This window comes from Telmatherina bonti, assembly GCF_933228915.1.
Source record: "Telmatherina bonti genome assembly, chromosome: 9".
Taxonomy (NCBI): domain Eukaryota; kingdom Metazoa; phylum Chordata; class Actinopteri; order Atheriniformes; family Telmatherinidae; genus Telmatherina; species Telmatherina bonti.
Genome location: NC_136627.1, coordinates 23,607,744 through 23,630,271, shown reverse-complemented (window position 1 = coordinate 23,630,271; position 22,528 = coordinate 23,607,744). Strand labels below are relative to the sequence as shown.

The following is a 22,528-nucleotide window of genomic DNA, read 5'->3' as shown; positions in this document are numbered from 1 at the left end:
TATATATATATATATATATATATATATATATATATATATATATGTGTGTATGTATATATGTGTGTATGTATATGTGTGTGTATTATGGGCAAATAAACTTTTTGGTCAGTATTTAACCAGGCAGCATGCATGAGAAAGAGTGTTATTTGTATGTGATTACCAAATAATGCAGCTTTAGCGAATGTTGCGGTACCTCTCAGTAACTATAATTACTTAATCTATAAAAATCATACTGTTGAAAAGGAAATTATATTTATTCTTAAATGGCTAAACCAACAGCAGCATGTATGCTTAGTAATACCAGTCCTTTACTGTGTTTGTGTGTGTGTGTGTGTGTGTGTGTGTGCGCGTGTGTGTGTGTGTGTGTGTGCTGGTTCTCTCTTTTGATTTGCATGGTAGCGGGACAGCTTTGCATTGCTAACCATGCTTGGTGTTTCCTAGCTGTTGGCAGAGCGCTCAAGGGGAAGTTTGGCCTGCATGGCAGGACATTTAAATAATCAAAGGACACAGTGGTTCCCAAACTGCAGCAACATGATGGATACAAAGTGATTATGATAGATGATTATTTTTTGTAAGCATTTAGAAGCTGCTGAGATCATGATTCTAAAACATCTAGGAGGTATCATGTGCGTAAGGACGGGTTATGCAGTATGGGTTTTCCTTTAACCTATACATTTGCCTCACTTCTTGTGTTCTAAGGGCTTATCCAAGGGCTTCTCAGACCCCTGCATTCTTTGTCTTGTTCTGAGCAAAGGGGACCTTATGATACTAATCCAGTTATTAGTAATACTGAAAACGGGTTTGTGCCATAATCCAATTGGAAACCGCAGAGCAGAGCTCAGCTGCATTTGGTGGCATTTAACAATGTGGAATGTTTGTGTGATCAGGATGGAGCAAAAATTCTTCTCATGTCAGAGAAAACACAAGGTTTTTGGTTTTTCTCCTGTTTTTTTTTTTTTTTGTTTTTTTTTACAGAAAGGAATGCACCCAAGATCAAGGCTAGATAAAATAAATATGTGAAGAATGTTGAGTTAATAAATACCCTTGAAATGCCCCAAAAGTGAAAGACTTGTCAGTAATTTGTGTCTTGCTTTTGGTTCTTTGACTATATTGCTAACTGAGGTCAAATTTTATCTTTACTCTCCTTTACTCTCTTGAGAGACACTCGTAAGTGCACTAACAGATCTTACATGATCTCATAGAAATCACGGGGGGACCCAGAGGGCTTGAAACTTTTTGCTGTTCTAGTATGTGTTTGAAATGTGTGTGTACGTGTTTGTGTGGGAGAGAGATATTACTCTTGGGAAACTATTGCAGACAATAGGGTCAGTGTGAGAGTTGACAGGATGGGTTTGGTCGGTAAGGGGCATAAGTGCAGAGGGTGTTAGTGTAGCATAGACACATAAGGTGTGTGTGCCTTCATGCAGGGTACAGTTTTGAAGGGAAATGGGAAAACCACAGTCTTACCTCAGTAGATAAACACATGACATCAATAAGCCTACTGAAGACTGGTCAGTGAAAGAACCAAATGTGCAACAGTGTGTAGTCCACAGGTCTGGAGTTCTTAACATGAGCTGTAGGGAATCTTTTAGTCTCCACCAAATACTTGAATTATTACTTTAAAAGATTCACTGTTTTACACATAGGTCATGTGCTCATGAAGTCAATTGCATATAACTCATTTCAATAAACACTGATAAATTGATTCGAAAATATTAGAATTAGTTAATCTGGATAAAATATCTGCTTTTTGATAAGCCGGTATTGCATTAAATTGTGTATTTCAGTTGATTCTGGTAAGTCTAATCTTCTTCTTCCTTTCATCTAGTCTATTCCTGACTAGATTTATGAGTTTGTTTGTGAAACTAGACAAAATCCAACCAGACAACAAAGGTTGGAAAGAACATTTTAAAGCTTAGCACTCCCATCCTATCTTTACATTCTCATGTATTGCACGAGTTGACACTTTCTATCGCCTCACATTTGGTTTGTACATTTTGCAACATGTATCTATTGAAATGTAAAGTGACTGAGTGAACAAGTGGACAAACCATACACACACACACACATCCCTACTCTGGTGGCAGGACATATAACAGCTGATGAGGTATACTTCCTTTTTAGCCGGCTTTGTTCCGTTTTTTAATTGATTGCCTTTACAAATAGTTTTTATGGTCTAAATAAGGCTTGCTATGATGATCTTCAGTTTTGGTTAAGATTAGAAATATTTAGGGAAATGACCAAACTGATATGCCTGCAATATTCAGGCTCTTACTACAAATATTTGGCCAAAAGAATTTGTTCATTGGAAAATCATTAACCCTTATTTGGTGAAACATGTTTTTGCTTGTTGCAGTTCTTCCTGGTTAAATGGTAGAAACTGGTTTGTGTGCTAGAGTATCTTGCCTATGTGCGAACTTTGTTGAAATATATGTGGCTCTGAACTTTACACAGTTTAAACTAAGGACTGCTACTGACTCTAGGCAGAAGTATCATGGGTGACTGTGCTGAGTTGGGTTTTGGGGCATGTGGAAATATACAGAAAACTGGACAATCTTTCAGATTTTATTAACTAAAATATTTAAAAACTGTTTTGTTTTTATTATTATGAAAACAAAATCATCAGAAATAATTCTGATGCTACTTTAGGCTACAGAAACTCACCTCTCTAAATATAATCATGCATTTGTCAAATGACCTGAGTTTAATATATAGCTGGTAGCACTTTTTCTTTTCTCCTACTCTGTTTCTCCTCTGGCCCTTTTTCTTTTCTCTTCTAAACCAAAGCTGTGCAACACACAAGGAGAAGAAAACAAGCAAAGAAAGCATGTGGAAAGTAGAGAGGGGCTGAAATAAAAGTGGAGAGGATGACTCAGAATGCAGTAATGTGGCTTATTGTGGCCACCGGCAGGCAGTTTTGTGTGTGTGTGTGTGTGTGTGTGTGTGAGCTCATGGCACTCTTAGGAACACTGAAAATGTGCAAACACTCTTGCAATCGTCACACAGGTACATTTTAACTTCATGACTCTTTCACTGAAGGTTCATTAATGATAGTAAATTATCAAATATAGTAATGGTAGGAGAAAAGAGACTACCTGATGTCACATTTGAAATATAATAATAAATGTGGTATAAGCCTTCTAAATAGTAAAAGAAGATATTACAGCATGCCTTCAAAAGATATTTGATTATATAAGTTCTCAGTTTTTATCTATATCACTTGTCAAAAACTTTTTTTTCCATCAAGTGCTGCAGTAATTTTTCATTAAGATCTTGTAAATAATGAAGGGAGAATCAGACTTCTCCACAATGCTTTCTCTGGCGGATACCAAAGATTCTCAGTGGGGTTAAAGTCTGGACTCTGTGGTGGCCAGTCTTTGTGTAAAAATGATATGTCATGGTCCTTGAACCACTCTTTCACAATTTGAGCCTGATCAGTCCTTGCATTGTAATGTTGGAATATGCCCATGCATAGGAAAGAAAAAACATCCATTGATGGAATAACTTGGTTATTTAGTGTATTCCAAAAATCAGCAGAACTCATTCTTTGGACACATAATGTTGCCGACCTGACCGGTATCAGTAACCCCAGATCATAGACTTCCCATACAGACTTGTACAGTATGTACTAGGCATAGTGGGTGCATTACTTAATCTGCCTCTCTTCTTGCCGTGATGCACCCATCACTCTGGAACAGGGTAAATCTGGACTCATCAGACCACATGACCTTCACCCATTGAGTTCAATCTTTATGCTCTGTAACAAAGTGAAGCCTCACTGAGTAGTGGTTTTCTTAAGGCTACACAGCTGTTCAGTCTCAATCCCTTGAATTCCCTTTGTATTGCTCATTTGGAAGTTCTCTTACTTTCAGTATTAAAACTCTTTCCCCGCCAGACAACTGTGAATTAGTTGCTAGCCAGCGCCAGGCATTTTGATAATATCCAGCGATCTTTGAAGGCCGCCTGAAATGTTGTGTTTGAAGTATGTTAACACTGCATTTATCAAAAGAAAGAAGACAATCTGACCTTTCAAATAAAGAAGAAACTATTTTTCTATCTTTATTCATTCTTGAGTTATCAACTGTTGAATATTGGTCATTTTTGTAAAAAAAAAAACATTTTGAAAAACAATCTCAGAAAACGACTTTTTTTGATAAACATTTATTGTCAGTACAAAACTGATTGGCTATTTACATTTTTATTTACAAATACTAAAAAAGCATCACAGTTAACCAAATATAATAATATAATAATAATAATAATAATAATAATAATATATTTGAAAATATCCTAACATTTTTTTAGAATGTTAGGGCTCACCAACACTAGAAAAAAAATTTCCTTTCGTGGCAGATTATATCACAGACTTTAGATATTTCCATCAATTTCTCTTAAATAACAAATAGATAAATGAATAAATAAATCCATCGTATTCTCTTTCTTCAAGCAAGCACTGCAAAAATTGAACAAAAACCTGGAAAAATTTGCAGAATAAATTGCATTTGTAACTAAATTGTCCAGAATTATCACTAACAAATAACTGGACAGTCATAAAACCTATTTCCATCCTAATTAGGATTGATTAGTTGATTGATTGATTTTGTTGTGATTGGGATTAACAGTTTTTTGTCTTTTTTTACGCGTTATAATTTGCTTTTGAATGGTACACAGTGTAACACTGTCCAAAGTGTAAGGGGACACCACAGCCTTTGCAGTAATAAGATGTTTCCTTACGCAACCCCTTACGTGTGCAAACCCTGCACCTTCTGGTTGGGTGATCTTTTTTGGCTGTTGGCAGGATGGGGACAAGTGGATGTGCAGCAAATATGACATCTAATCTTTTCTTGGGGTCGGTCATGTAAGGAGCTCTAGGGGTTTTCTGAGCAGTGGGGTTGTCTCGTCCCTCCTCAGCATGGGTTTCGGGACCTTCAGCCTGTCTCACGGGGACCTGACTGGTCCATGACTTCACAACACTCTGAATGAATGCCAAAAGCGTGCTGCATTTGCCAGATGGGGTTTTTGCTTTGTAGATGATGAAAGCGTTGAATAAACTGATTTCAAATAAATATGTGATAAATTTCTTTGTCCACTTGTGGGACTTTCTGACAAAGGGGTAGTAGACAATATTTTGATCTAATTTATCTACTCCATTCATGGCATTGTTGTATTCCACAATGCAAGTTGGCTTTTGTTTGGAAACCCTGTCTTTATGTCCTCTTTGCCAAACCTGAATTGTTTTCATCTCATTTGGATGGAATATTGTAACCATTTTTACTATCTGCTTGTCTCGCCAAGCTAAGACCATGACATTTTTTTTGTGACGCACAAGTGGCTCTCCTTCTCTCCTAAGATCTGCATTTCCAGCATCTCGGATCACTGATGGTTCCCCCCTGTTCTTTCTCAGTGTGCCACAGACATGGGTTTTTCAGTCGAGCAGACGCTCACATAGGGCAACAGAGTTATAGTAGTTTTCCATGTACAACTTGTAGCCATGACCTGCTAAGCAGTCAAGTAGAGAGACAACTGTGTCTCCAAGTGGGGCACTTTCTCCGCAGTAGGGTTTTAGGTTGAAGCAGTACCCGGTCTCCGAATCACATAGAATGTAGGATTTGATCCCATATTTTACTGGTTTTTGGGGGTTGTACACCCTAAAAGCCAGGCGCCCATGCCAGAGAAGCATTCCCTCATCAATGCAAATGTTTGTGTTGGGTTGATACATTTCCTGAAATTTTGTCACAAGATAATCAAGGACAGAGCGGACTTTGTACAGATTATCATTGCAATTGGCTGGTCTTGTTTCATTATCACTAAAGTGGAGAAATCTCCAAATGATTTCAAATCTGTTTCGGGACATAACTTTGTTAAAGAAGGGAGTAGCCAACATTTCATCTGTTGACCAGTACATTTCCAGTTCGGGTTTGCGAATTATACCAGTGAGAAAAAAAAGACCCAGAAAGGTTTTCATTTCTGAAACTGTTACTGGTTTCCATGCATGGATGCGAGCATGTGATGAAGCATTGCTCTGAGCTTCAATGCACTGATTTGCATACAAATTAGTCTGGTTTACAATAGTCTGAAGAAGTTCATCAGAAATGAACAACTCAACAAAATCGACTGGCTGCTCTGAATGAAGAGCTGCAGCTGCATTGATTGGCCCTGGAACCTCAGTAAAAGGAATGTTTACTGGCTTCCAGTCCCTTTCCAGCCACTCTCTACAAGGTTGAGGAACTTCAGGTGGATGGTGTTCACGGGCCCCCCCATCTTCACCGGTGGCAGCATCTCTTTGTATTTGAACACGTCCTCGTCCTCTTTGCTGATTTCGATCTATAAATAATAGAAGGAAATTCTATTTATCTATACATATTCTATACGTGTGTATATGTATGTGTGTGTGTGTATATATATATATATATATATATATATATATATATATATATATATATATATATATATGATGTGTGTGTGTGTACATTTTGTTTATTTTTTTGGCTGTGTATGAGGGAATATATGAATATATTTATTAGCACATCTATCTATCTATCTGTCTATCTGTCTATCTATCTATCTATCTATCTATCAGGACCAGAGAGCGCAACTAAGCGCAGAGAATAAAAGCCGCACTGAGCGCAGCAGCTCTTTTTCCTTTACCAACAGCCACATCGATTGCCTCTTGAAGGCTGTTTTGATCATATCATATGATTTTCATGATGAAGGTGTGTGCATGAAGCACAAAATGACTCCCTAATTCCATAAAAATACACAAATTAGCCGCATCACTGTTTAAACCACATAATTCAAATCAAGGGGGAAATCAGCGGAAATTACAGAAAACATTTATTTATTCAAATGCTAAATAAAACGATGTCTTACTTCTTGAGCCTCTGGCATTTGGGAGCCCAGATCGAGATCTCTGCCTTGAGTCCCTCCACTCCGTGTCATCACCTGACCAACCACTGTCATCACGACGACGAGTCGGTGCGCCTCGTCTTGTCCCACACCTGACGGCTCGTCTTTTCCTGTCACGCCCCCTAAAAGTTACTTCGGTCTGGCTGTGATCGTCGTCTCTTCCATGTCCGTGTCCCCTGTCGTCTCGTTTCTCACCTCCCCCGACTTCTTTCTCGTTTCGGCGTCCAATTTCTCCCTCATCACGGCATCCGATCTCTCTCTCATCCTCATCTTCCCTGTCACTGTCAGTCTCCTCTGACAAATCAAAGACAGAGTTGTCGGAGTCCATAATCATTTTGAGGACCTCTGTAGCGGAGTACGTTTTCTGCGGAGCCGGCATTGTTAGTTATAAGTGTGATAGAGTTGTTTACTGTGTTGCTATATGATACCAGTTATTTGTGTTTATTTACTAAATCAGCCGCAGCCCCGCCCACATTTTAAGCGCGAAAACACGGATTGCCGGAAGATCTCGTCATCGGCGGGGAAGCGTTGTAACGTGAATGACGGAATATCTCGTCAATGGCGGAGAAAGAGTTAAAGACAGCCCTTAGTGCTACTGGTGCTCTGATTTCACCAAACATTTAAGTAAATGCTGATCACCATTGTTCAAGATGTTTTTCTGATCGCATTTCTTTCTGGAAGACAAAGGTTACCTGCTATCCTTCCAGTTCTTAATGTGTTGGACAGTTCTTAACCCAGTAATAGTTGTTTCTGCAATCTCCTTAGATGTTTTCTCTGCTTGATGCATGCCAGTGATTTGACTCTTCTTAAACAGAAATCTTTTCCATGACCACATGATTCAATTCAATTCAACTTTATTTATATAGCGTCAAATCACGGCAATGCCATCTCAAGACGCTTTACAGACAGAGGGGAAAACATAATGAAGGCCAATTCATAATAGCCTATATAAGGAAACCAACAGATTGAGTTGAGTCCAACTCAATCTCCCATCCTGAGCAAGCACACTGGCAACAGTGGGAAGGAAAAAACTCCCTTTTAACAGGAAGGAAACCTCCGGCAGAACCCGGCTCAGGACAGGCAGCCATCTGCCTCTGCTGTGTGGGGGGAAGAGGACAGAAAGACAACAGACAACAGGAACTGCTACTCCCGGCCAGGGAGACCTGCTGAGACAGGAGACATACATGTTAATGATGCAACACTGTTATGGGGGGGGGGTAAAAGAAAGAGATAAAGAGAAAAAGAAAGAAGCTCAGTGTATCAGGAAATGTCCCTCAGCAGTCTAAACCTACAGCAGCATAACTAAGGGATGCTAACCATCCCTAGCTATAGGACTTATCAAAAAGATAAGTCTTCAGCCTAGTCTTAAAGGTGGGGAGGGTGTCTGCTTCCCTAACACTAACTGGGAGCTTATTCCATAAGAGAGGGGCCTGATAACCAAAGGCTCTGCCTCCTGCTCGGCTCTTTGAGACTCTAGGAACCACAAGTAAGCCTGCAGTCTGCGAACGAAGTACTCTGCTTGGTATATAAGGAACTATGAGGTCTTTGATATATAGTGGTGCCTGGCTGTGGAGGGCTTTATATGTAATGAGAAGGATTTTAAATTCTATTCTAGATTCAACAGGCAGCCAATGAAGAGAGGCTAAAACTGGAGAAATATGATCTCTCCTGCTGGTTCTGGTCAGGACTCTGGCTGCAGAATTCTGGATCAGCTGAAGGCTTTTCAGGGCATATTTAGGACAGCCCAGTAATAGAGAGTTACAGTAATCTAGTCTCGAAGTAACAAAAGCGTGAACCAGTTTTTCTGCATCACTCTGAGACAGAATGTCCCTAATTTTGGCTATATTACGTAAATGAAAGAAGGCTGTTTTAGTAACCTGCTTAATATGTGGACCAAAGGACAGGTCAGGGTCAAATATTACTCCAAGGTTTCTCACTGTAGCACTGGAAGCTAAAGTAATGCCATCCAGGTTCATTACAAAACCGGAAAATTTAGCTCTGAGTTTTTCAGATCCAACGAGAATTACTTCAGTCTTATCTGAGTTTAAGAGGAGAAAATTTCTAGACATCCAAGTCTTTATGTCTATGAGACAATTTTGTAGCCTACTGGGCTGATTTGTTTCATCTGGTTTAAAGGATAAGTATAGTTGAGTATCATCTGCATAACAATGAAAGTTTATTCCATGCTGTCTAATAATTTTGCCTAAAGGGAGCATATATAGCGTGAAGAGTACTGGTCCAAGTACAGAACCTTGAGGAACTCCATGACTTACTGTAGTTTGGGAGGAGGACTTGTCATTTACATGAACGAACTGAAGTCTATCAGATGATGTGTCCTTCAAGAAGGCTGTTTAGGAAATTAGAAGTTTCTCACTGCATCACTTGAATAACTTGTTGCCAGCTAAAAAAAATAATGACCCATGCAGTAATTATCCAATAAGAGGCTTGTACTTATTTGTCAGGTTAAATCCAGCTTCTTTTTGGCCAGGCAGTGCATCTAGAAATGCTGTATAGACGATTTTCTTTATTTTGAGAAATACATTTCACATATCCTTAAATCGGTGACAAGAATGCATTTCACAACTATATTTTGATGTTACAATGACTGGATAATTTTAAGTGAAAAATAAAAGATTTATCATTTTAAATTTTATTCATCTTCTTTTCCTTCATACTCAGGTTGTGATCTCATTGCATAAAGTTTAGTTTGTTGTCTGTCCTTGTCATGAAACAGTCATTTGTTCAGTGCACACAAAGTGGATTAAGTCCAGTATATTCCTATCTGCTAACCTACTCAGAACCAAGCCAAGGATGGAGGGGGATAGTAAGGTTGATGTAGAGGGTAGCTGCTAACAACAAAGGCTGGTTCAGAGCAAAAGTGGCCCCTCTCCCATGACTGGTTTTGGCTCTCATATTACCTCTCTGTCCACCTAGATGCTGAGAGCAGAATGAGATGCTTTGTCCCTGTTCTTAAGACTAAACTTCTTCCACTGCATGCATGACTGTACAGTACTCTTTGGGACTTTTGTAGTTTAGTATTTGCATCCATTCTGTTAATGGATACATCAATTTAATTTTGACAGGAATAATTAATATAAAAGGTCATATGGATTCAGTACATGCACATACACAGAATTGTGAATATGATTTAGAATTACATGCATTTGTGTTTGAAGTTCTTATTGTTCGCATGTCATTGACAATTTGCAAGATGTTTCTTATAGTTTACATGGAGGTGAGGGTGTGTATGGAATGTAGAAACATGCTGCTATGGGATGCAAATCTCATTATGTCTCTGCTCTCAATGATGCCCCACCCCTCCTGTTTTGCTCAAAATGCTAACCCTAACCCCAAACCTTTCCCAGACCCTAACTCTAACATTCATAATTTTAACGGATTGCCTAAACCAAACTTAGTTGTAACCATTACCATCAATAAAGTCTTGCATTAAAAAAATTACATTTTCTCTTACATGAGCTCCTCAGTTCTCGTAATCACAATATTCCCTGGGTTTGCATGCAGTCAAGTCTTTACTCGGCACAGCAAGCATAAATGAACACACACACAACTGGAGCCAGAGGAAAACATGACATACCACCAGAGTGACATGTGAGGCAACAGGTAGTGCTTTTGGAAAAATCGCAGATTGCCTTGTAGTCTGAGGTTGTGCTACTTCGAATGTTACTGCTATTTCACATGTTGCGCCAGTCGGCCAAACAAAATTTCATGCTGCAAATCCCTGTTTCACCAGTTGGCAATCACTAGCAATTATACAGCATTAAATGGTGTTTGACCAGTCAGGAGCAAAATGACTTAAACAGATTTACAGCACAATCCAACAAATCCAATAAACATGTGTAAACAGTCACTGCAGCAATTAAGTCAGTATCTCCTAAAACTGGACTAATACTTGTGTGGTGTCTGCATAAGGTCAGTTACGCCATCATCGCCATATGCTCCACGTAGGTTTGCGAAGGCTTGACACTCACCTCTTCCAGACCTGACATGCACCTCTGCTTGCAGTATTGTTACAATTTGTTTCCTGATTTCTAGAGATTCATGTTGAATTTGTGCAGTAATTATGCATTAACTAGCTTCTAAACAGCAAATGTGCTCAAAAGCAAGAGCACATTTTGCCAGCCCTACCGTACGCAGATGGCAACTAAACTATAAAGGTGCACAACGGAACTTGTGCAGATTTCCTCTGTGACGTGCCCCCTATCGACGGCTAAATTGGCATCTGTTTTGCATCCTACCAGCCCTGTGAGTGCTCTCCGGCCAGAGAAAAAGTTGTATAGTTTGATTTCTCAGCCTCATGATGCTGATGAGAAGCAATTGCTCCAGAAATGCACATAACTTCAGTGTCTGCCAACCTCATAGCACTCCTTAGAAAGAGGAAAAAAAACCCAAAACATTATCCTGCATATTTAAGAATGATTTTTTTCTGCTCAATTCAGTAAATGAAATAACATCTGTCTATGGCAGCTATTTTTTATCTAACATTATTTGAACAATAAAACATCTTTAAGAACCAAGAAAGAGAAGCGCTTTCTATTCAGACACATTATCATGATCTAGATGACTGAGAATCTACAACAAAAAAGCAAGATTATAACTCCCACGAGCATGTCTACTTTCTTCACTGGGTACTGGTTCAACAGGAAAAGTACCAAATGCAGGAAGAAATGTGTTTTTTGCATGTGGTTTTTAATGACACCATGCAAAGATCATGCTCTCTGACATAATGTCAGCTCACATTCAAGCTGTTGTGTTTCTACATTTTGCATGAGGGGAGTCAACATTGAAATACGATAAATTTTTGTTCATTCATTTCAGCATTCATCTGAGACTACAGGTGATCTAAAAAGACATCTTGTTTGCGACGTCAGTGAGGCATTGTTTGCGTCATACATGAATGAACTTTTCAGTCACCTTTCCTTGACTCATCTTATTTTGTTTTCATTCCTTCTGTCTGCCAAGCCCTGGGGTTATCTTACGTCATGGTTATTATTTTATTCCGTGTCCTCCTGGGAGAGAGCCATCACTCACTCTTGTGATTTAATGTGTAATATGAGTGGGTTTTTTTTTTTTAAGACAGCTCATTTTCGCCTTTTACTTACTTAAGGTCCGCATGGTTAGCAGTGCAGACATGTAACTGATGACTCAGCAAAGACAGGGATGCTTGTCATATTCATAATCTGCTCCATGTTTTCATAAGCGTGTGACCTCACAAGAGTTAAAAATAGATCAACGTGCCAGTATTACATTTGTTCCATCACCAACTCTGTCAGCACAAAAGGATAAATTCCCCAGTTGCGCCAAGTTGTTGTCAGGAGCTAATGAGGGCAGGACATTGACGTCTTTACATGCTGGTTGCCAGGACAATACCTCATTAAAAACCTCATCATTTTCAGAAAGGCGAGGCTCTTTCCAGCTCCCCTGCCTCACTCATTAAAAAGGTGATTTCAAGTAACGATTCTCCGAGACTGAAAACAGGTGTATCTGAACTTATCCCCAACCATTAGAATGTGAGTGTGTAACGCACACACTTTTGCTGGTTTTTAGTGTATGATTTCTTACGCAGTAAGACGTGGATGTTTAAACAATGTCTGTTGTTTGAAAGGATGCAGTATGTTTCCTCTTGACTATAAAATGGCTGGATCAGGTTCCTGTTGTGATAACCAGCTCCTGCTGCAGAAACCCATCAGTGAGGAGGACCATGTAGGGATGTAGAGGTCACAATGTTTACATTGCTGTGTTCAGTGTCACATACAGCGGGTCTTGTATTATAGCCAGGCTGATTCCCAGTTATTATGCATGTGCTGTCATTACTGAAGATAGTCCATATTGATTCTACATGACTGTTTTGTTTATCTAAAGTGGAGAGCTGTGTAAACACAAACCTGGTCCTCGACCAACAGGTAACAAATCAAGGTCTCTCTATAACCAAAGCAGAGAATTCAGCATTGACAATGTAGATTTCTCTGTGCAGGCTGGATAGCCATTTTTTCTTAATTTTCCTAATGTGATAATTATCAAGTCAAGGAAACCAAGAGAAAACACTAATGGCCTAAATAAATTGCCAAGGTTATAAGTTACACCCTAAATATTCACAGTTTGGTAAAGTTACTATCACATTTTGACCGCATATAAACAGAAGGCTTGGTGTTGATTGCATGACTGATGCAAAGTTACTTCAGTAAGATGCCTATTAATTTTATAGCAAGAGGTTTTTGCAAACAAGTTGAATCAATAAGTTGGTGTGTGTACCAGAGTGTAAATGCCTCTGTGCAGCTTGCTGAAGGTGGCTCATGCTTCGCTGCTTGAGGGGAAGTGATAAGAAAGATGAAAAGCAGAAGCAACCAGGTTTCTCAGCAGTCCTTATTTGTCTCTGTGTTCTTTATACATGCGGTGTCCTGTATATAAAGAGAGTGTATATTTGAAGACCTCTGTGTTGTTGTTTGACATGGCCATAGGGTGAAATAGAAATAACTCAACTGGGCATGAATGTTTATGCTTTAATAAGGCGATGGCTTTTAAATTCATTGCTGTTTTTCTTGACTGTCTTTGAATAAATAAAACTCTTTAGCTTGTGTAAAGACTTCCTTGTTACGTGAATTTACCATATGGTTCTATGATGCAGGGGCAGAAACACAAAGTAAAGTAGAAGAGGAAGGAGGTGTTAGTTCTGGGTTTCATATTCTACGGGTTCCAGTTTGTTTGTGCCTGTTGCTGTCAGGCAAAAAATCTTAGTCACTACCTCTAAGCATGTGATCTTTCTCATATGACTGCTGAGGTGGTCGACAAAGAATTGAGCAAACTTACAGGATGAAAACATATTAGAGGAAATTTTGGTCAGCGTTGTATTAAAACTGTTTGAATATAATTGTGGGCTCAGATTTCACTCACAAAAAATGTTTTTCATTATATTACAATGCTATAATGAGATGATCAATCTTTCATTGAGGATTTGTTTCTTCAAATTGACACAATTTAAATGGAGAATGTTTCCTTTTGTCCCTTTTATGTTTTACTGACAGTAGCAGCAGCTTTCAGACACACAACAGGAAAAGTGACAGCTATCCATGCTGGTTAGGCCTCAATCAGATGGGAATTGACAACTAATGTTCACTTTTGACAAAAAAAAAAAAAAAACAAGATTCCAGTCACTTAAGACATTAATAAGTCAAACTACACTGTGTGTTGCAATTTTCCACCTGTATTTAACTAAGCAAAAAAAAAACTTACTGGATAATTACTGCATAGGTGATTATCTTTCAACTGACAACAAGTTTTTTAACTCTAACTCCTAACCAAAGCAAAAATTTCTTCAATTTGCAAGAACTATTAAAGACTGGATGAATGAAAGAAGCTCATGTGGTCTGATGAGTTCAGATTTACCATGTTCCAGAGTGATGGGTGCATCAGGTCAAGAAGGAAAGCAGATGAGGTGATGCACCTGTTGTGCCTAGTCAGTGCATACTGCACAAGTCTGTAGGGACAGTCTGTGATCTTCTGTGGCTGCAGTTGGTCATGTCTATGTTCAGCAACATTATGTGGCTAAAGAATGAAGTTCAATGACTGCCTGAATATATGATCAGGTTATTCCATTAATAGATTTTTTTTATCTTGAAGGCACAGGTAAATTTCTAAAATTGATAATGCACGGATTCATCAGGCTCAAATTGTGAAAGAGTGGTTCAGGGAGCATGACATATCAGTTCACACATAGACTGACCACCAAAAAGTCCAGACCTGCTGGAGAAAGCTTTGCAGAGGTCGGACCTACCCATCATCAATACAAGAGCTTGTTGAAAAACCATTGCAACACTAGCTTGAAACAAAGCTCATGACATTGCACAACTGAAGCAATATCCTAGTGAATGCGTGCCGTAATCAAAGCTCAAGGCAGACCAACAATATATTAGAATGTTTGACCTTTTATTTTGGTGGCGACTGTTTTTCTGGCCAGGCAGTTTGGTTTAAGCAAAATGCAAAGAAATTGTGTATTTTACCCAGTACGAGTTATTATATGAGGGAAAGATTCTGAGAATCCAGAGAAATGTCTGGAAAGCAAAAAGTAGTAAAAAAAAACAACAATGAGCCCAGCTGTGGAATAGAAATCACCACGTGATCTACAAAACACTGTCAGAGAACTGCCTCCACAAACGTAAGTTAAAAACCCATACAAAGTAGGAAAACTCACAGGATTGTTTTTAAATTTGATGCATTTTTTTTACGTTTACTATTTCTTTTGATGCAGAATAGTGATGTGTATCTGAACTGAACTAAGTTATATTGAACTGATCCTAAATTGATTACCTGCTATGAAATAGGAAATTGTCCTGAAAATTTTTATAGCAAATCTTGACTGAAGGGGAGAAGGACCCTGTTACGGTGTTCACATGATAATCTTTCTTATTTATACATTCATGCTTACTGTTATGGTAAAGCAACATATGACATATTTTTCTGGGAAAGCCTTTTTTATTTCAGAAGGAAAATGATCCCACATTCTGCAGCTTTTATATGATCATGGCTTTATTGTTGAATAGTTCAGATGCTGAACTTGCTGGTCTGGAAGGTCTGTTACTTACTGAAAACTACGGGCAAATTATGAAACAAACAACAATAGAGGGCCTGAGGAACTAAAATGATACCGTTATGCTACATTTGCAATACTAATACAATTACTCCCTGTACTTCTCAAAGTTTGTGTAATTAAAACAATGACTATGCAACATTGACATAAATCTTTACAGATTTTTAATTGTTTTGCAGTGATCAAATTTGAACTTATTTCGTATTTATTTTTTTCAATAGAATGAAAGCCTGCACTTTTAACTTTTGACATGTCTTTGTAATTAATTTACAATTTAATTTATTTGGATAAATTCACTTTAATTAATTATCTAAGTGATTTAAATATAAAATACTGTAATTATTTTTTATATTTAATCTGAAATTAAATTTTATCTCAAAGTAATTTATTCTAGTATAAGACTAATAAAAAAAACTTTAAAAGTGACCTAAATAGTTTAACAGAGCAGTGGAGATGAAGATTGTTTAAAGTCTATCAAAATCTGCATCTCATTAAGGAAAATGATCTGGCAAAGATTAGAAAAGGTGACAGAGCTAGGGTTTTTCTTTGCACCTTCACTTCCCTTTATTATGATCCTTGTTTCCTTTTGGCTGCACTTTGTTTAAGAAACTTAAATAAAATGAAAATATTTTATTGAAAGAAGAAAAGTAAAAAAAATGCAAGGAAAGTTCTAAAGTGTTACAATCAAAGGGGAAAATAAAAGTGATGAGAAACAAAAGCAGTGCACTGGACAAAGAAAGACTAGTTCATAAATAATTTTATTTCTAATGGGCTCATTGGCCCGAAGAGCTGCAGGGATCGTGCAGGCAACAGCAGGCAACCTGATCCTTGACAACCTAAAGAAAGCAGCCACAGTCCCACCCCATCTCCAGGCAAGCTGCACTACTCCATACTAAAGCATATATGACAATACAACAAGCTTTTTGTTTGCAGACTGCACACACACACACGCACACACACACACACACACACACACACACACACACACACACAGACGAAGACACAATCTCATGTTAACAATACTCCCTGACCTTTGCCCTCACAGGTAAATGTACAGTACAGCACAGATTACATAATTCTAAATCAAATAAGACTGTTCCTCACCCTGCTGCTATACAGAAGTAATTAGTTGGTTTTGTGATGGTTCCATTGAATGCTTATACTGTAACTGAAACTTAGAGTAGGAAAATAGCAAATCATGGTTTTCTTAGAGGGAATGATAGTTTACAGAGTCTCACTGTTATGCTCTTCAGTAGAGCTGTAAAGGTTTATGGTTTGCACAGATGTGGCAGCTGCACTTGTGGTTGGTGCATTGTGTATATTTTGGAAAGTAAGTTCAGGATAATATGACTCGCCTTATTTCTGGAGTTTCTCAGTAAGAATTAAGTTAGCAGTGACAGTAACAGTGTGGGATTAACAGCAGACTGTGTAGTTTTAAACAGCGTAAGAGAAGAACTGGAAGTCTCCTCAGATCTTGTTTCTGTGGGTGTTTCTAACTGCAAATGGCAGCATTTGATATTCATTGTGGCAATCCCAAGTACTGATGTATGTAAAGGAAAGCCATCAGTCTGACCGCACTGTTTCACTATGAGCTTGGTGCGTCATTTGACAAATTACAGTTTCGGAGCATTGATGCCAAAAATCAATTCAGTCCACATTAAAGTGGAACTATTATGTGCATTTCAGGCTAATTTATTTTTATTTCTGAGACCAGAAGGGCTGGGATTGATCGAGTTTTTGTCACAAATCACTTTATTTACTTCAGACCGACCCTCTCCGTAGGCTGTCAGATCAGCCTGTGGGCAAAACGAGTGGATTGAGACTCTTCCACATTAAGCCCTGCCTCCCACCACTGCACTACATCAGGAGCGCGCACCGCACCTGCTTTCGCCGTCATTGTAACATCTCGTAAACAGAAGGATTAGGCTAATATGAACTCAATAAAAAAAATAAAAAAATACAATGTCAACACATAACATACAGCCCTACATGTTGGAACCTGAAGCAGATCCTGAAAACAAAGTGGAAAACAGCAACCCACAGCAATGAATGCAGCAGGATGTCTCTCTTTGGTAAACTCACCAGCCATCGTTGGAAATAACTTTATCTGATGTTTTCCACCCGCCTGATGTATTTGTACATGCCCTTGTTAACCAGTAGAAGGTAACCAATCACCAAACCTTATCCCCCGGGACGTCACAAGGATTTCCAAGTAGAAAAAACTCTCTAAAACGACGCGTTTTTCGTCGCCATGGACACCGAACGGAGCGAGTGCTGAAACTCAAACTCAAACTCAAACATGCATTTAGGTGATAAAAAACAGTGCCATTCACATGTCTGATGAGGGCTCAACACTGTAACACTGTAGAAAGCTCAGAAAAACTCAAAATACCACAATAGGACCCCTGTAATATATAATCCATTTTGTTGGAGCTCTTTTGTGCTGAAATTTCCATTCATAGAGCCATGATAAAGCTTGTCATTCAGCAGCTAGCAGCACCCTTCTGCCTCTGACTCACATAGATCTGAAGTCCTCAGAGCTAAACAATGTAAGGTGAAATACCCCATGAAAAAACAGCTGGGAAGTCCTGCTACGCATAGGGTCCCATGGGGGCTACATTCTTATAGATGAAGTATGTAATTAAGTCTCAAGAAAATCAATAGATAAAAATTACTTTAAAAAACTAAACAAACAAACGAAATACCATAAAAACACCTTGGCGAATAAAATAAATGCAAAAAAAAAACCAAAACAAAAAAAAAAACCAAAAACCCCCAAAAAACATATGTGATTTTAAGAGCTTCTAAAAAAAACTGTCCAGAAAAGTGACACAAAAAGATGCAAACCCCCCCCCCCCCCCCCATTACATGTAATGGAAATGTAAACTGTACAAAAGTAGATGAAAACTATACAAAAAATAGCCATGACTCAAGTTTCAAAGAAAACAATGAATGTTAAGATGTGCTGCAAAAGTGACAAAAATAAGCCCAAAAACTTCTATAAAACACTGACTGATGTAAAAAGACAGCAAGATACACAATAATCAAGTTTTGCACTATGCGTTGTTGCTTTGTATCATTTTAGTGTTAAGATATTTGTTTCCAGGTTTATCTTGTTTTGTAGACTAATCATGACGAACCACCGCTACAGAGTAGTTCACATCTCCTAGCTTCTGTCGCAGGTGGAACATTTATTTCTTTAGAGTATGAGTCTACAATGAAATATTAGAAATAGAAATCTCACATGCTGGGAAACCAGAGCTATGTACACAACTAGAAACCATTAAATCTACTGGAGGTGAACAAAGCCATTGTTTAAAGAAGCTAATCTAATCAGTATGTTGTATTACAGTGTATTTATCGCCTTCTTGTCTTAAAAAAAAAAAAAAACAGCCTTTGTGACAGCAGGTCCTGAAGTTTTCCTCAGTAAACAGCAGGATTTTTATGATCAGTGACATTACAGCACTTCTCATCAGTGCTTTGTGCAAATAGGACAAACAACTTTTTTCAGAAAACCAACTAAGAAACAAAATAAGCATCGTTTGGATGGTTGCACTCTACTGATTTGATACAGCCTTCCCATTTCAATAAACTGTGTGTCCTATTAAGCACCACGTGTGTCTCTTATTTGGTTACATCTTTTTAGGTTAGCTTAAAGGATGTCTGAAGGTTTTTGAAGCAAAAAAGAATAAAAAGTGCTGTATTGCTTTTTTTGTGTCTTGCTGTTGACTATGGTCAGCAGCAGTAGCACAGCTGGGGCGTGGAGTCAGTGTGTGGCTTGGCAGCAACACAAGCCAGGCCTGTTTTTTTTTTTTCAGATGTGGTGGTGTGGAGAGCCTGTTGGAGAGACAGATTGTGTATGTGGTGAGAGAGGGGGAGACACGGCAAAAGACAGGGTGTGTTTTGCTTTTTGTAATGGAGGTGTGTCTGTTGTTAAATGATAGTGTATGTGTATATTATTGTATCATTCTGAGGCAGAGAGCAGGGTGCCCCGTCCTTTGGTCTCTATCGCAAGGTGAAATAGTGAATCTTGACTCCATAAGGGTAAAAACAAAAAACAAAAAGAGCACAGTAAGGAGGACTTTGCTTGCTTGTGTGAGCATGTGTGTGTTGGGTGAAATCTCTCAAGTCTAAAGCTAACTGTATTTTTCTTTTCCTTGTTCTGGTCTCTCTTGTATTTACTAAAAGAGATGTGATTCAGGACTTTCTGAAAAATTCTTTTTGTTTATATAGATCCCCATTAGCTCCTGATGTAGCAGTTTCTATTAAAAGGTATTAACGTATGTAAATATCTGCGTGTGTGCCTGTGGTGTACTGTGTGTTTAGGCCACTGAAGTGATCCAGACCCTATTAACTATTCAGGAGAGCAGGGTTTCCCTATGACAGCCTCCCTCGCTCTGCTAACTTCTGACTGACACTCTCATCTCTCATATCTGTGGAAGAGCTTAATGGAAGCACCTGGGTGTGTGTGCATGCGTGTGTGTGTGTGTGTGTGTGTGTGTACTCCTCTATGACTGATAGGAAGATAGGATAAAGTTTCTCTTTTGTCTTGCTTTCCACATTGATCGAGTTGCTTGATATGTGGAATTCAGCCTGTGTATTTTACGTATCAGTGGTTACCTTTGTGTGCATGGGACAAGGTGTATGGCTTTGTTTCTATGAGGTTGCTGGAAGTTGCTCTGACTGAGAACCACAGTCATAAGAGAAAAGAAGAGATAAGGAGAGATTACTTTGCAGGGAACATAACCTCCTCCCAATCTCCCTCCTGAATGTCGCTTGCAGTTTTAACAAGTTGCAGGAGTGTTCAGTGATCTAGGAATGTATATAATTCCCAGTCATGGCAACTTCCAATATCCTTTTTTAAAAAAGAAGTCAAAATAGCCACTGATCATGACTGCACAGAAGCATGAACCAAACTGGGGTCTACTAAACCAGGCAGGACCCCTGGTGCAGGCTGCGCAGCACATACGGGATGTAAGATGCAGTTAGGTATGGCATAAAAAAAGAAAATAGATCACCTTTCATCAAATTCCTCTGGGATTGTCCCCTCAACCATCGACAATATGCCACATCAGGTGGTCTTTATTCTTTTTTTTTTCTTTTCTGGCATTTACAGAGTGCCATAATGTAGTGGGAAAAGTACAGAGGAAAATCTTTTCCGAGTTTGGGCTGGATGTCTTAGGGTCAAGATTGGAGTGGTGAGCTTCCAGATCCAGACTCAAAAACTGGTGATGACACTGGTCATTAAACTTCACAAAGTGGCAGTAGTGATGAATATAGCAACCAATGGTGGTAACATTTGGTTGAAGGAACTAAAACCCTGAAAACTCAAAGTACTGAAGGAAGAAACTGAGATGTAAAAAGTTAAAGCAACAGTGTGGTAGTTGAAGCTTTGGGTTAACAATGAACAGCAATGGGTTTCACTTATTTATGGTTCTGAGGCCTAAGCCCCTTCTAAAGGGACTCATTGTATATTATAATTATACTTTCTTGATAATATATGCTAACACAGAAATGGCTGTGTACAGTAGCAGTATGATGAGGAAGTTGAAAAAAAATGTGTGCTGCTTAGTTATTTTTACTAGTATGCTAATAAATGCTTTTTCCTTTGTTGAATGTTTTAGTTCCCAGAGTGCGGCTTTTATGGAATTTATGACAAGATTTTGCTGTTCAAGCATGACACATCCACTAACAACATTCTGCAACTTGTTAAAGCGGCAAGTGACATTCTGGAGGGAGATCTGGTAGAGGTGGTGCTCTCTGGTAAGTAATATCTTCTCATCTTTTCTCATCTCATCTCTTATGGCTATAATGTCCCTTTGTAGTGCAAAATGGACATATCAAAATTTAAATGGCCTTCCTACTTCCTTCCTTCCTCCTTCCTTCCTCTGTTTTTCCGTCTTTGTTCCCTATTGCAGATCAGTCCTCATCAGCTAATTTTACTATTCTTTCTTCCACAAGGCTAATCTCTCCTTTCATTGTTTCAAACCACACTATTCATCCATCAGAAAGAACTCATGTCTGTTTTCACATCCTTGTCCCGTCTTATCCATACAATCACTCTATGCTTTGCCATATTTTACATGCATGATTGGATCTTGACACCCACTGTAACCACATTGTGTCCCTGTTATCTCATTTAGCGGCAGCCACATTTGAAGATTTCCAGATTCGGCCCCATGCACTCAATGTTCATTCGTACCGGGCCCCGGCCTTCTGTGATCACTGTGGAGAGATGCTGTTTGGACTGGTCAGACAAGGACTCAAGTGTGATGGTGAGAAAGAGACAGAGATGAAGTGTGAATTAGGATATACGCTTTGATGATTCTGAGAATTTCTCTGTGAAATGAACTGTCACACCTATGACACCCCCCCCCACCACCTGGCTGCTTGATTAATGTCCTGCTCACTGACTCTTTGATCTATGCTGCCCCCTGTAGGATGTGGACTAAACTACCACAAGCGCTGTGCATTCAGCATTCCAAACAACTGCAGTGGAGCCCGCAAACGACGTCTGTCGACAACTTCTCTGAGCAGCAGCCAGTCCCTGCGGCTCTCCACCACAGAGTCAGTGTACAGTGTCGGGACGGCCTCCACCTGCGCTGAAGACACCAGTCTTATTCGCTCTCAAACTCAAATGGTACTCCGAAACTCTTTCACATATTGCTGTGGTCCAAAATTGTGCCTTCTGGTGGAGAACATTTATGCAACTGAATATAGATGAGAAATGAGTAAAAATATTTTAAAACTCATTTTAGCCAGAAGTTTAGATTTTTCAAAGGATTTGGATGCATTTTAACAGTCGTAAGAAAAAAAAAGTCATTTTGCTCTGCTTTTTTTAAGGAACTCAAACGTCTTTGCTCTTACTTCTCAAACAGCTTGCGAACATAAGTAGTTACAGAGGTTTTCTGATAATCATCTCAAAACGTTTAAAACTGCCTGTAGGACTACATTCCACTGTGGGTGTTTTATAACCATTGCTTGAAATCTTAAAAAGATTAGTTAATTGCGTTTATTGCT

General features: G+C 38.8%; 1 protein-coding gene across 1 annotated transcript in view; it reads left to right on the top strand.

Annotated features, from left to right (window-relative positions):
• prkd2 (protein kinase D2) overlaps window positions 1-22,528 on the top strand; it is a 41,942-nt gene that overhangs the window by 5,944 nt on the left and 13,470 nt on the right. The window contains exons 2-4 of the mRNA XM_079246789.1: window positions 21,133-21,271; window positions 21,652-21,783; window positions 21,949-22,148. Coding sequence (XP_079102915.1) covers window positions 21,133-21,271; window positions 21,652-21,783; window positions 21,949-22,148 — 471 coding nt within the window. The remainder of the gene's footprint in view (window positions 1-21,132; window positions 21,272-21,651; window positions 21,784-21,948; window positions 22,149-22,528) is intronic.